The 12,964-nt window shown below is 43.7% G+C and overlaps 5 protein-coding genes across 7 annotated transcripts; 2 read left to right on the plus strand and 3 right to left on the minus strand.

Moving 5' to 3' along the window:
* Positions 1-25: 25 nt before the first annotated feature.
* Positions 26-2,575, minus strand: LOC108596941 (peptide-N(4)-(N-acetyl-beta-glucosaminyl)asparagine amidase). Its single transcript, XM_017983179.2, has 7 exons — positions 2,147-2,575; positions 1,964-2,091; positions 1,071-1,906; positions 929-1,013; positions 770-866; positions 591-701; positions 26-533 (listed from the first exon to the last, which is right to left on the minus strand). Exons 1-7 carry the CDS (start codon positions 2,493-2,495, stop codon positions 244-246), a joined length of 1,896 nt encoding a protein of 631 aa, XP_017838668.1. The 5' UTR covers positions 2,496-2,575; the 3' UTR covers positions 26-243.
* A 242-nt stretch (positions 2,576-2,817) lies between these two features.
* On the plus strand, positions 2,818-6,773 carry LOC108596942 (ubiquinone biosynthesis protein COQ9, mitochondrial). Its single transcript, XM_017983180.1, has 4 exons — positions 2,818-2,921; positions 5,640-6,328; positions 6,386-6,595; positions 6,649-6,773. The coding sequence occupies exons 1-4, from the start codon at positions 2,861-2,863 to the stop codon at positions 6,685-6,687; spliced, it is 999 nt and encodes a 332-aa protein (XP_017838669.1). The 5' UTR covers positions 2,818-2,860; the 3' UTR covers positions 6,688-6,773.
* Positions 3,089-5,209, plus strand: LOC108596940. The gene has a single exon (XM_017983178.1). The coding sequence runs from the start codon at positions 3,170-3,172 to the stop codon at positions 5,165-5,167; it is 1,998 nt and encodes a 665-aa protein (XP_017838667.1). The 5' UTR covers positions 3,089-3,169; the 3' UTR covers positions 5,168-5,209.
* Positions 6,774-7,924: 1,151 nt separating the features above from the next.
* LOC108594671 (tyrosine-protein kinase receptor torso) lies at positions 7,925-11,457 on the minus strand. The gene is made up of 11 exons (XM_017979812.1): positions 11,287-11,457; positions 10,988-11,227; positions 10,700-10,937; positions 10,557-10,639; positions 10,335-10,503; positions 9,439-10,276; positions 8,950-9,382; positions 8,800-8,894; positions 8,616-8,738; positions 8,425-8,562; positions 7,925-8,368 (listed from the first exon to the last, which is right to left on the minus strand). Exons 1-11 carry the CDS (start codon positions 11,455-11,457, stop codon positions 8,146-8,148), a joined length of 2,751 nt encoding a protein of 916 aa, XP_017835301.1. The 3' UTR covers positions 7,925-8,145.
* A 471-nt stretch (positions 11,458-11,928) lies between these two features.
* Positions 11,929-12,943, minus strand: LOC108595656 (neurocalcin homolog). 3 transcript variants are annotated; one of them, XM_017980933.1, is made up of 4 exons: positions 12,538-12,654; positions 12,438-12,469; positions 12,278-12,385; positions 11,929-12,220 (listed from the first exon to the last, which is right to left on the minus strand). In XM_017980933.1, the coding sequence occupies exons 1-4, from the start codon at positions 12,560-12,562 to the stop codon at positions 12,047-12,049; spliced, it is 339 nt and encodes a 112-aa protein (XP_017836422.1). In that variant the 5' UTR covers positions 12,563-12,654; the 3' UTR covers positions 11,929-12,046. The 3 variants fall into 3 exon arrangements, with proteins under 3 accessions (XP_017836422.1, XP_017836420.1, XP_017836421.1); XM_017980931.2 differs by having other exon boundaries at positions 12,438-12,942; XM_017980932.2 differs by having other exon boundaries at positions 12,097-12,220; positions 12,278-12,393; positions 12,438-12,943.
* Positions 12,944-12,964: the final 21 nt, after the last annotated feature.

Below are 12,964 nucleotides of genomic sequence, written 5' to 3' on the forward strand. Positions count from 1 at the left end.
TCTACATCGTTTGCATTTGATTTTGAATCAGTGTTACAAATAAAAATTAAAAAATATAAAAACTGAATTGGCATTAATGCAGGTAGTAGGTAAATTTTTCAAACAATCGTTTGCTCGTCTTATGTAAAGTGTATAAACTAATTTAGTGTGAGCTAAAATTTTATGGATTTCCCACTGGAATCAATATATAATTTTGTATACGTTTGTTTTAAATAGAATTTAAATGTTAGTTTTTGGAATCATTTAGTGTAGCTCAAGCTGCAAATCAAATGGATATTCCTTCGAGTTGAGGCTCTGCCTGAAAAGCTGCGCATGCTGCCAGGCTACATCACCTTTGCCGCCGCTTAATTTGGCCACAATTTGGAATTCCTGCGCATTCTCTATGCATGAATTGCCAGCGCTCGTCTCTATGCTCCAATCAATTTTGCCTTCACCAAAGGTTTTCGTATCAAATGTTAATTTGTGTGATTTAACTTTTAAATTTGTTGCACTAAAGTCGAATTTCCAGCTAATCTCAGCACTTTGCGTATCCTCTGAAAACAAAGACAGTAATTAATACAAGCAATTATAAATTTTGGATTAACAACTACCCAAGCGCGCCAAGTAGACAACCTTCCAATCCCGCTCCACTTTGCGAAAGATATTGTTCGAAGCAAATTGTGCGCTCTGCCAAGTCTTGTGAGTTTCTAGCACAGCGCCATCTGCAAATCAAATTCACATTAATTATAAGTGCTCATTATCTAGCATGAAATGATAAAAAATTTTGTACCTTTGCTATAACGTTCGTATGTGTCATTCGCACAGCTGTAGCGTAGATTAAATTCACGACGCTCCAACTCGCTGGCATTGGGTTTAAATACAAATATCTACGCATAAACAAAAAAATTTAAAACAAAGCCAATTAACAGCGTCAGTAGTAGCAGCTTACATTGGTGAACGTATGCTCGCCACGAGATTGTCGCCATGACAAGCTGCCCGAGCTTCTGCCCTTCAACTCGTTCTCCGTTGGCGTGCTGCGCAATTAGAAAATTTATTTAGTATTGCAAACTTACATTATGCACATTGCTTACCGTTCCAGTGTCATGGCAATGACCTCGAACAGATTGCGTTGACTTAGATACTTTTTGCGCTCGGCGCTGCAGTTGATTTGACGCTTTGCTCTTATTTCATTGAGCGTCTCAACGAGCTCCTGTTCGCTGCATAGCAAACGGGTCTCCCGTACGTGCTTATGATTGTTCGTATAGCGCCAGGTGACATCCTGCACATCGTCACGTGAGTAGGCAAGCACATAGTCTATGCCACGTTTCCAGCCATGTTGGTACATGAGCGGCGAATCCACCACATTATCAGAGGGATCCACATGCAGCCAGCGGTTTTGTGCCTCGGAGTATACCTCAGTCCACACATGATCAAAATGCGAGTAGACCATGCGCGCATCGTAGTCCAAGCAGCGGCAGAAGAATGTAAAGCAATTGGCAAATTCGCCGCAGCGTCCTTGACGCGATACCAGCAGCTGTGCGATGTCGTTGTAGCGATAGAATTTGGTCTCCTGGCCGCAGCATAACGTAACCTCGACACGCACATCGTTTTCGGTTTGCTTGCGACGCAGCTTGGAGTCCTCGCTGCCGCAGACAGTGCAAGGTATATTGTTGACCCACGTGAAGAACTGTGTATTGAACCAATTGACCAGCTCCACCAGCAGCAGATCGCGTATGCAAGGCTCCGGCTGATCATACTCGCCCGCAGCCATCAGTTCGTGAACCTCTAAAAGCTTACAACTGGCATTTTGAGTTAACTCTTCCACAGGTATGATACTGCGGCCGTGGGCCAGCAGCGCCTCATCCTCATACTGCATGACCTCATCGCTAAACAGCTCCAGCGTTATTAAAAAGCGATTCTTTGTGCGCTGTCGGGACATGAACAAATTAATTATTTTTTTAGTTTAATTGCGCTGCACACTCACCAACATGCGTGGAAAGCTGACGCGTTGCTTATACGGCTTTGAGGGTGTTACATAGCGTGGTGCGGTGGTGGTAATGTTCTTGCTGCTGGTAGTGCTCTTCTCCAGCTTGTCCTCTGTTTTAGGCATAGCTGAACAAAAGAAAATCAATATAATGCGCATAACAATAAGCCATTTAAAACGTACCTTTCGGCATTGCACCTTCTAACCAGGCTTTTCTTCGCTGAAATAAAGCATCACGATACTTTTGCACCGTCTGCAGTGGCACCTCCACGGGCAGCGTGTAAACCCCCGAGTTGGACATTCGCTTGAAGCCAATGGCATTCAACAGCCGATCACTGTCTGGCAATGACAAGAGCTTTTCTTTAATCGCTTTGTTATCCAAGTGAATGTTGCGAAACTTAAGGTTGTTGGGCTGGCTGATTATATTCTCCAAGAGCACCAAGAGTATGCGTGCAGCCTCTAGATACTGTTCCAGCTGCTGCTGCGTTATCTTAGGCTCAATTAATGCCACTTCTTGGTTAATATCCACCATCTTTATAAATGCGCCGCTAACAATAAAAGCCGTCTGTTTATGTGCGGAGAAGTGGGTGGTTTTTAGAGATGCGCGCGTGAGCGTCTGAACAGCTGACGAGCAAGCTTTTCACGCTTAGAAATACTAACAAGCTAAATTATAAGCGAAAAAAAGTTAAGCTCCATACAAAATTAGCCAGAAAGATTGCCAAATAATATCTTGTCGTGAAGACTCGAATTAAAAAAGATTTTTGCCATTGCTGCAAAATAGTATTTTATTGCAGTATTTAATACGCTAAATTAGCACGTTACTTATTGAGCTTTGAGCAACACTGTTATATAGGGTTGTTAAAAATAGTAATATTTTTAGTTTTTATTCCGCGAAAAATGGCAAATGTGCGCTGTTTGCAAAAGTTGTTACGGCTGCAGAAATTTGTACTGCCACTAAGTAAGTAAATTTTTGCTACCTAATAATCAATTAGGACCCACGTGCATATTTATTTCGCAATGTCGCGGCCGCCTTATGCACACACACATTACGAAATATTCAAAGTCAAACAGCTGTTTTTACTCTGATTTGTGCGTCAAGGAATGTGTGTTTGACGATGATGCCGCCGCTGCCGGTAGAGTTGAGCTAGAATTTTTCAGTTAAAATCGTTTTAAATAAAGTGTGCATAAATTAAACATAATATAAAAATGGAAATAGAAACGGAAGCAGCGGATAACTTACTGCGTCTTATAAAAAGGTTGCTGCTTGAGCGTGCCTACGATGGCATCAAAGTGTTATTTCAAAGCCCTGCGGAGGCGGCCAAGAATCTACCGCATATGCCTGCAATTGCATTGGACTTGTATAACGAAGTGTGCGCGCCCAATTTAACGGATGATGTTAATATCCTGGATGCGTCTAAGTTTGACTGCGTCAATGAGCTGCTCAAGCTGCTGGCAGAGTATGCGCCCCTGGAGCCGCTGATGCTCGAGTTAATGGAGAAGATTGAGGAAAGCAGCAGCATAGCCATATTCTCAGCTTATCTGCGTGCATTGCAAGTAGTGTTGAAACGACATGGCAGCAATAAGCCCCAGGCGTTGGAATGGTGTCTAGCCTCGGTGACGACGCGACTGCGTGAGCTGCCGCTCCCCGCATATCTAAGCGAGGGCTATGACGAGCAGCAGGCGCTGCTGCTGGAGCAGGATGCACAAGTGGAGGACATGCTGGCGCACTATATCACCGTAGGCTTATGTTATGAGCCGCTCATCAAGGACATACTGCAGCAGGACAAAAGCACGCATATTTTCCGTCAGTGCGGGCAGAGCCGCCGCAATGTGTTTTGCTGCTTTCTGCTGCAGCTAATGGACAAACCGCTGGCGTTGCTGGAATTGGACAATGCGCCACGGCGACAACTGCAGCCTGGACAAGCACACAAGTGTCAACGGAATTCGTATCGCTTGCGCCCGGAGCAGACGCAACAACATTACTTGGCAGCGCGTTCAAGGGCAGGCAAGTCACAAAGTTATGTGCAACAGCTGGTGGCAAGCATAACCAAGGATGTGGCACAACTGCTGGGTGATCCGTATGCACTGCTCGGTCTGGTGGAACAGCGCGTGCGCTGGCAACGACGCCTGGACGCAGCCAAAGGTGTCTACGAGATGAGCTGCCAGAACATGTTTCTTATAGATGAGAAGCTGCCTTTGACTGCTTTAGCCATGTACTATCATGCGCTGTTTGTTGCCCAACTTATGCCGTCCACTGCGCCCAAGATCTATGCGCCACTTTATCTCTTCGAGTCCAGTCTGTATTTGGTAACAGTGCTGCTCGAGCAGCCAGAGCCGCCATTGCAGCACTGTGGTCTACGCTTGAATGCCTATATGCTGAGCCAACTCTCACAGCCCGTGCCACAGAGCTCACTGGATCTGGAGGTGCACAAGCGTTACTGCGAGGCGCTTTGCAAGATTACAGGCTACTCGCCACAGGAGTCCATACGCCAGCTGGGCCTGCAGCTGCTGCAGCATTATATACTCGCTTTTGAGCATAGCGCCAAGTATTTCATACTCAAAAATCTGCTGAAGACGCTGCAACATGATGGCATCCGGGGCTATCTGGCGGGCATTTATAAGGATCTAGTTGCTGCTGCGCTGCAGCATGACGAGCCCTTGCCTGAGGTTTACTGTGGTGCGCAATTCCGCGCCTTACTGCTGCAGTGCATCTGCGTGCTGCCCAAGGATGTCAAATCGGATCTGCTTACGCATGCAGTCAGTCTGTCCAATGCATTGAACCTGCTGCGTTACTTTGCGCGTGCGGATATGACAAATCGCACGGGCTTTTGGCATGCCCTGCCGGAGATTGAGCAGCGTTTGCTGCAGCCACTGGCTAAGGCGCTTGACTTTAGCCTGGCGCACTACAAGGCTTACAAGGAGCGCGTCAAGAATGGCCAAAGCGCATCGGATGATGAGCTCATGCAGCAGCAGCTTAATATGCTGGCTGTCAACATTAACAACAGCGGCATGGCTGGCGAAGGCGATGCTGCTGGCAATCTGCCCGACCTGGGACGCGAGGAGAAGCTGGAGGTACTGGCCGGCTCTATAACTGGCTTGGAATCACTGCGCGTGCTCTATTTGCTGGCCAGCGACAGTTTGGAGCACAGCGCAGCCAAACGCAAAGTGCAACCCATGCAGCAGCCCATGGACATAGAAGCATAAATAGATCCCAACACTTATAAATATATTTTTATGTTTAAAACGAAAGTAAAATGAAAAAAAACATCAAAGTGTAAACAAAACTTTGTGGGTTGGTTTTTTGGGATTCACTTTTGACTTGGCTTAGTTTCTGTTTGCAGGTGCTAATTGCTCTTGGAGCCTAACTCATGCTAATTAATTGCGCAGCTCGGCGGGCAGAGAGTGCAGCACTGTTGTGCTTTAAGTTGACCTTCAAGCTTTTGTAGAAGCAATTAGACCAAACGAAGTCAAGGAGGAAGAAGCTAACACAACAAAGGCTAAAACTTAACTAGCACTAAAACGCAGTGAAGCATTTAATGAGGAAATATTTTTGAAGCAATAATAACAATTACCTATTGTTATCTTTATAAGATTGTAATTAAATTATTAATTGCATTTGAAGCAATGAATGGCAATTGCTCACATATTTCTCACCCTCTCAATTTTTTTTTTACAGACACACAGATTTGTTCGCGTTTGCATGGCCCACCGCAATTGCCGTTAACGTCCACCTGGAGTCGCAGTTATGCCAAAGATACAGACAAATCCAAGCTAGAGGATTTTCGTGCACGCGAGGAGGAGCGCGAGCGTGAACGTGATGCTGCAGAGCAGGCGCTGTTATCACAAACTACACAAGCTGATGCAGGCGGCGCTGCTGGCGCTGGCGGGGATCAACAGCAGCAGCAGCAACACACACATGATGCCGAGGAAGCGGCTAAGCACGCCAAAGTGGCTGAAGTACGCAACAAAATACTCGATGCTGCACTGCAGCATGTGCCACAGCATGGCTGGTCCAAGCAGGCCATAGTGTTGGGCGCCGAGCAGTGTGGCTATCCCAGCGTGGTGCATGGCATGTTTCCTGAAGGTGGCTTTGCGCTTGTGTCCCACTTTAATGGCCAGTGCAATGCGCAGCTGGTGAAGTCACTGCAGCAACAGACAAATAATGGACAAAGTGAGATTAGCAATCCGTTGGAGTTTCTAGTGGAGGCTGTGCGTCAGCGACTGGAGATGCTAGTGCCGTACAAGACGCAGTGGCCACAGGCAATGGCGCTGATAGCGCAACCACAACATGCTTCAACGGCGCTGGCGCAGGTGCTAACGCTGGTCGATGACATCTGCTATTACTCTGGAGATCGCTCTGTGGATGTAAGTTTAATGATAATAGAGAGTCAGGCTTGTTACTTGAATGTTTAACTCTTGCAGTTTGGCTGGTACACACGTCGCATTGGTCTGGCTACCATAATGAAAATGACGGAGCTTTATATGCTGCAGGATACATCGCCAGGACATGCGCAGACTTGGGAGTTCTTAAAGAATCGCATGGATGAGGCAGTGCAGCTGCAAATGGCTTTGGCACAAACTGAGGGCATGACGCATACATTTCAACGCTCATTCAACTCGGCGTTTATAACGGTCTGCCCTTTAAACAATTGTTAACAACTGTAGATTTATTTGTTTTTTTACAGGCACGCAACATACTCGGCCTGGGCTATAGTCGTAACTGAGGCAGCAGCTGGCGCTAGCAGTCCAAAGAGTCTATGTAAAATATATTACATATAATGCAAAGCTATTCACTTATATATATAGAAATATGTATATTTTCATAAGTTGTTTAATAATTAGTTGAGAAACCTGTGCACAAAACTCCCATTGTAAAGAAAATACTTTAAAGTATAAACATTGTTTTGATAAATTGTGATTTAGTTTCAGTTTTATGCTTGCCTAAGACACCAGCAAATTTAGTTCTTACTAAAATACATCGAACCTGACAATGTTATTATAATTCAACACTAATTCTTAATGTTTAATGTTTTGTGGCGCTGTTTAATGCACCATATTAAAATGTTTCCACAAATTCCACAGTCAGACAAAAACAATTGTATTCACTTAGCTAGGCAAACAACTATTTAATTAAGCAATTTCATTATTGATAACACAACTATCGAAAGTGCAATTGACTTAAGCTCTGAATTCACTTTGCACCTTGGCTGTCCATGTCCAGGCTAGTTTGTTGTCAAGAGTTTCACAGCTGGGCGCAGCTAGATCAACACTTAACTTTCGCTGCTGTTCGCTAACAACAATTGTTTCTCTACTTGACTTTGGCCGGCGCATTGCAGCGGCTCCGCCAAACTGCATTGACAACTGCTCACAAACTGCGCGTTGTTTTCGTAATTTTCTAGCAAGCGCCTTCTCCTTGGCTTGCTTAGCCGCTGCTAATTTAAGCAGCTGCTTGGCCTCCTCTTCCGGCTTCTTCGCTTGCCGCTTGCTGGCGGTTACCACATCACAATATAGATCTGATATATACTTGCAGAGCTGCTTCTCGCTGTCATTGTTACGTTCAACTGGCTTCTCTGGCTTTGGCAAGTCGAACTCTCGCATATGCGGTAAGTGGCAGTCACCGGATTTCTCTGGCAGCTGGAACGGCGGATGGGTATACGGCACTGTCCGGCGATTCGTCGAATACATACGGCGGCACTGCTGGCACATCTTTAAGTTGTGTTATTAAAAATTTTTTTTAGGAATTTTCACAACCAAATTTGATGTTATTTAAATTAAAAAAAGTTGAGAACTAAAAGGCTACTTTAATCAAAGTATAAAACTTTATAAATTGATTTAAAAAAGTATGTAAAAGATCAATTTGAATTGGATTAAACGAAAAAGTGCCGAGAGTCTCTTCGAAAACTAATTGTACAAGTATTTTCTTTAGCCGCTTCAACAATTTAAATTCGATGAGCATTGTGTCCAACTGTCGCTCCTTGGTGTCCAGCTTGTATCTTGTATAAGCTTTCTTTACTATAAAATTGTTTCCAAATAAATTTAACTATTTAGTGTTGCTAGTCTAATATTTATAAATGTTTTGCAGCTACTTGGCTTTGTTCAATTTTACATTAACAACTACTTAGAAGGTATTGCACTGTAATTACAAATAAACACACTTTACAGTTTTAAATTTAGGGTCAATGCTAGTGCAAGGGTTGCAAATAGTGTCTATCATCTGGCGGCAGTTGCTCCACTCGGCTGTGCATATTATTTAATGCATCTGGAGCAGTACTGATACTCTGCTGATGCAGACGCTGTGGCAGCTGCTTGGTGGCAAGCAGCATGATGTCCAGTTGTTGCTTGAGTTCGCCAAATGTGGGTCTGTTCGCTGGTATGGAGCACCAGCAGTTGTTCATCAAGGCAAACCTGCAAAAGGCAAATACATCAGTTGCATAAAAATAAATGGTAGCAAAGCTACTCACATTTCATCTGAGCAGTTCTCGGGCTGCTTCATGCGTTGGCCCTGACGCAGCAGCTGCAGCAGATCTCCAGGTGAGATGGAGGGATACGGAATCCCACCCAACGTGCTAATCTCATACAGCAGCACGCCAAAGGACCAACTATAAAGTAAAATAAGATGAGCTGAGTAAATTCTGCAACCAAAATTACTTACACATCGCTCTGGCTGGTGTACACCTGATGGGTGAGCGATTCCAGGGCCAGCCACTTGATGGGCAGCTTGCCACTGCCCCCAGACTTGCGATAGACATTCTCATGGTAAACATCACGGCTTAGGCTGCAATCAAAAAAAGAACATAACACTCATGATATTGTAATAAGTTTAAACTTAAGCTCACCCAAAGTCGGCAATCTTGGCGGTGCGATCGAGTGAAATGAGCACATTACGTGCTGCCAGGTCGCGATGCACAATCTTGTTCTGAGCCAGAAAATCCTGCAACAGTAAATATAGAAAATAAATTCAAGCAGTAAAGGCAGATCATGCTCACCATGCCAACGGCCACCTGTTGTGCTATATCCAAGAGATCTGCATCTGTAAGTGGCTCTCGTAACGTCTTATTTTGACTCTCAGGCTGCGGTGTACAAAAATATTCGCGATTCTCGAAGCTAACAGCGCGATTCTTGACAGGATTAGTAGGCTGCATTAAATTGCCATCAACATTTTCTATATCGTGCAATCCATAGCCCTTATTTGCTGCAGCATTAAAAATCTTAACGCCAGTGTCTGTGGCGGCTTCTGCTTCCGATTCGGTTTCCTCCAGCAGCGTGGACAGCATGGAACAATTTATCTCTTCAATGCGTGTATGAAATTCCAAATGCTTCAATGGTTGTGTGGGTAAAGACTGCTGTGAGTCATTTACAGTTGTTGCTGGTAGCTGCTGATTAAGATTCTTGCACTCCTGACGAAACTTCCATTCATTGCTGCAATTATTTAAATATATTAAACAACTTATTGCTTAAGTTTTAACCTGACTCACCGTAGAAAGCTTTGCAGACTACCCAGACCGCAGTATTCGGTCAGCAGCATCATGTGCTCGCTGCTTCTGGTGGAGTAGCCCACAATGCCAACTATGTTTGGATGCCTGCCCAAAGCCTTGAGCATTTGTATTTCGCGCTTGAAAGCCTGCACATCCTCCGCATTGCGCTCAACCTTGAGCAGCTTGACGGCCACCTGGCGCTGCTGGTAAATGCCACGACGCACCAAACCAAAGGCGCCCTCACCTAGCACGTCCTGCAGTAAAACATCATGTGGCTCCACTTCCAGCTCATCGTCAAAGTGCTCGTCCACGGAGAGCGTGGCCAATAAGCTGCTTTCGTTAAGTAGCGACAAGTGAAAGTCCGCAGCTAGATTTGGCGCACTCTTCAAATCCTTGGTTTCCAACTGTTCGCAATCCTTGAGCTCCTTCTGCTTGCACAGAGTCAGCGAGCAGAGCACAGCAATGCAGCAAATGGGTATCAAGAGAAAGAGTAGCAGCTTGCCCAGACTGCCGTCTATATAGATGCTTAACTTTTGTTGCCAGGTCACCATGGGATCCTTGCTGATTAGCACAGAAGTAGCATTAAGCCCACCCTCTGAATGAGCTGTGAGATGCAGTTCAAAGATTGCGCCCAAAACCGTTACATTGGCAATGTAGAATGAGTTTGCTTGACCCGACAGCCTGTAAGTGAACTGAGCGCTGTCCTTGTGCAGATCGAATATGTGCAGCGTGTAGTAATCGGGCAGATATTTGGGCATAGCCCAGCTGACGTTCAAGGCCAAGATATTTTGTTGCATGTGCAGCTGCTGCACGCTGACATTGCTGGGCTTAAGTGGCGCTAAAAAATGCAGGCAAGTAAGCAAGTTTGGGTTTAAGGGAGCAAGAATGAGGCTCACCGCATAGCGTGTAGTTGTAGTTATACCAATCAAGGCAATTGGGCGCTTGTATTGTAATCCATTCCACTGGACTCTCCAAATTATTCTTCTCGTTAATAGTGCGCACTCCCACTTTTAACTGCTCGCCAAAACTCATATTGCTGATGGTGTAAGTGTAGAGTTGGCGTGGCTGGAAGAGCAAGAAAAAGTAGAGAAACAATTTGGAGGAAGCAATTTACTCACATCACGTATATTGACTGGAATCATAGCGCCCATGCTTTGGCTGTTTGTAGAGTAGTACAAAATGTCAAAATAGCAATTGCGATCTAAGTAAAAGAATTGATTAAGCAAGTGAGTTACTTTAATACAAAACTCTATTTCTATACCTGCTGATGGCTGCCACTCCACTTGTGCCTCTAGGCGCTGCCAATTGTCCGACTGCTGCTGAAAGCTGCGCAGCTGCACATAGCCCATTTTGTCGGGCTTATAGCCACCACGTAATGTACCAAATTGTTCCTGGATGCCTATGAGCGAGTAGGCACCATCTGCATGCACTGCCAGCGTCGTAATCATATACTTGGTATTGTTTTGCAAATTCGGTAGCGTAAAGAAACTGTCATCTGACTAAAAGCAAATGCATTAAGTGTATTAAGTTGTATTTATTTGCAACTTACCAAGTAAACCGTTGTGTCTTTTATAAAGTTTACGTCTTTTGCAATCTTAATAATGTAAATTACATTTGGCGCTAGTTGCTTTGACGCTATGCTATGCTGCACCCAGACAAAGCGAAAGCTAATCTCCGACTCTGTGCGACAAACCGGGCTCAACATAAAGTTCTCCTGTATCTTGTGCACTTGCGTTCCATTAGAAATGTTGCTGTTATTCTGGCAGTCGACAAGACAGTCATTAAAGCCCTATTAAGAGTGCAAAGTTATATATGTATGTTAATGTTAATAAATTAATTATAACATACCAATTTAACTGGATATGTTGCGCGATTCTCTTGCAGGCAGTCCTGTGTGCAGCTTGCCACTTGCAGCAGCGTCTCGTCCTCCGAAATTTTGCGCATCAGCAAAAGATCACCTTGATTGCTATCAATTAGCACCCAAAACAGAAACGAATATTTCATGTAAAGCAACAACATTGTGGATGCACACTCTTTGTTTTGTTCTATTGTAAATTTATTTCAAGCAAAGTTTATTTTGTTGCCTTATTGCGGTTATTGCACTTTTTGCCTTTACATAAATACACACATGCATTTGTAAATACATACAAACAGGCACGCACACTAACACTTTCGTACTTTCGCGCTTCCCCTTGCTCACGCACTTCTTAGTTCTAAGTTTTAACTTAAGCGCCTTTAAATTCTATGTCGCGCTGTCTGCGACGTAACTAAGTGTACTGAAATTCAAAAGCAATAGGCGACATTGACGAAATGAAGACAAATTTCGTTATTTTGCTTTAAATTCAGTTTCTTTCCTTCGGTGGGTGTGTGTGTGTTAAGGAGAGGTAGCGAGAGAGCGAGAGAGAGAGAGAGCGGCGCCATATATGATTTGAAATGCAAAAATATACAATTGATCGCGTACATATCGAGCTTTACCTTTTTTTTTTTTTATTTTTTACAGTTTATTTCTTTGAAATGTCCATGGTGAAAAACAAAAGTCATTACATAGGAATAATACCAGAAGTGAGTTGGTGCAATGAATTTGGCAATTCACCGTGAGCATTTGCAATCACAAGAGATTAACACACACTGAAACAACTTCCAATTCCGTTTGTGTGGGGAATACTCGGCCGAGAAATTCCAGCAGCGCTGGTTCAGCACGTACAATTTCACAATATTCTTCAATTGAAATGAACATATCCTTGTCTAAATCGAATTTGGAAAAAAGTAGGTCCAGCATATCCTGCAGTAGTTTAAATTAAAGCATAGCTGCATATAAATAGTATTCACAAGCGCTTACAGTGCGTAGTTCAAAGACCTCATCCTCGTCTTCACCAGTAAAAAATTTTTCCACAAATTTAACAACTTGCTCACGATCCAAGTAGCCGCGATCGCTTTCGTCATAAATCTATTGGGCTTTTATTAAATGTATATATTAATTAAGAATATTATACACTTACGCTAAATACAAATTGCATGCGCTTTTCCAGATCTGTGGAAAAGTAAATCGAAAACATTTTAATAAATCGCGGAAGACTACAATGTCGATCGTGCGAGTACTTGGGATCTGTACAATCTGGATCATAGCTAATGCGTGACACTATACTAGAGTTTAATTCCCGATCTGTCACTTTGAACATGAGTTCAATTATACTGCTCAACTGGAGCATAGTCATGTACTTGGCTCGTGGTCCATTTTCCAGCACAAATTTGTGATAGATCATAGATAGGCAAAGCAGCTCAGTTTCCGTAAAGGGAGATTCCAGATGCGCTAATATAGGACCGTAAATATAATTAAATTTCGCATTTTCCATATAGTCAAGGGTAAGATCCAAGTCCTTCATATTTACTGCTCAAATTTGTTTCTTGTACGTGTGTGTGCGTGTTAAAAGACCAACTAAAAGTCTTTCTTCTCGTATAGGGTTTTTTTTGCTTGTTTTTTTTTTTTAATATTTTTGTTTTTTTATGTTTATGTATAGATTCTAGT

This window comes from Drosophila busckii, chromosome 2R, assembly GCF_011750605.1.
Source record: "Drosophila busckii strain San Diego stock center, stock number 13000-0081.31 chromosome 2R, ASM1175060v1, whole genome shotgun sequence".
NCBI lineage: Eukaryota > Metazoa > Arthropoda > Insecta > Diptera > Drosophilidae > Drosophila > Drosophila busckii.

What these genes read in the sequence shown, in the direction of transcription:
- LOC108596941 (XM_017983179.2), bottom strand. Translation starts at nt 2,495, where the DNA reads ATGGTGGATATTAACCAAGAAGTGGCATTAATTGAGCCTAAGATAACG. An exon ending in ATTGCCATGACACTGGAACG is followed by an intron (nt 1,014 to 1,070) that starts GTAAGCAATGTG and finishes CTAATTGCGCAG; the next exon opens with CACGCCAACGGAGAACGAGT. An exon ending in ATACGAACGTTATAGCAAAG is followed by an intron (nt 702 to 769) that starts GTACAAAATTTT and finishes TTTGATTTGCAG; the next exon opens with ATGGCGCTGTGCTAGAAACT.
- LOC108596942 (XM_017983180.1), top strand. Translation starts at nt 2,861, where the DNA reads ATGGCAAATGTGCGCTGTTTGCAAAAGTTGTTACGGCTGCAGAAATTT. An exon ending in GAAATTTGTACTGCCACTAA is followed by an intron (nt 2,922 to 5,639) that starts GTAAGTAAATTT and finishes TTTTTTTTACAG; the next exon opens with ACACACAGATTTGTTCGCGT. An exon ending in CTGGAGATCGCTCTGTGGAT is followed by an intron (nt 6,329 to 6,385) that starts GTAAGTTTAATG and finishes TAACTCTTGCAG; the next exon opens with TTTGGCTGGTACACACGTCG.
- LOC108596940 (XM_017983178.1), top strand. Translation starts at nt 3,170, where the DNA reads ATGGAAATAGAAACGGAAGCAGCGGATAACTTACTGCGTCTTATAAAA.
- LOC108594671 (XM_017979812.1), bottom strand. Translation starts at nt 11,457, where the DNA reads ATGTTGTTGCTTTACATGAAATATTCGTTTCTGTTTTGGGTGCTAATT. An exon ending in AAGACACAACGGTTTACTTG is followed by an intron (nt 10,938 to 10,987) that starts GTAAGTTGCAAA and finishes ATTTGCTTTTAG; the next exon opens with TCAGATGACAGTTTCTTTAC. An exon ending in TTCCAGTCAATATACGTGAT is followed by an intron (nt 10,504 to 10,556) that starts GTGAGTAAATTG and finishes TTGCTCTTCCAG; the next exon opens with CCACGCCAACTCTACACTTA.
- LOC108595656 (XM_017980931.2), bottom strand. Translation starts at nt 12,821, where the DNA reads ATGAAGGACTTGGATCTTACCCTTGACTATATGGAAAATGCGAAATTT. An exon ending in GCATGCAATTTGTATTTAGC is followed by an intron (nt 12,386 to 12,437) that starts GTAAGTGTATAA and finishes AAAGCCCAATAG; the next exon opens with ATTTATGACGAAAGCGATCG. An exon ending in AGGTCTTTGAACTACGCACT is followed by an intron (nt 12,221 to 12,277) that starts GTAAGCGCTTGT and finishes AAACTACTGCAG; the next exon opens with GATATGCTGGACCTACTTTT.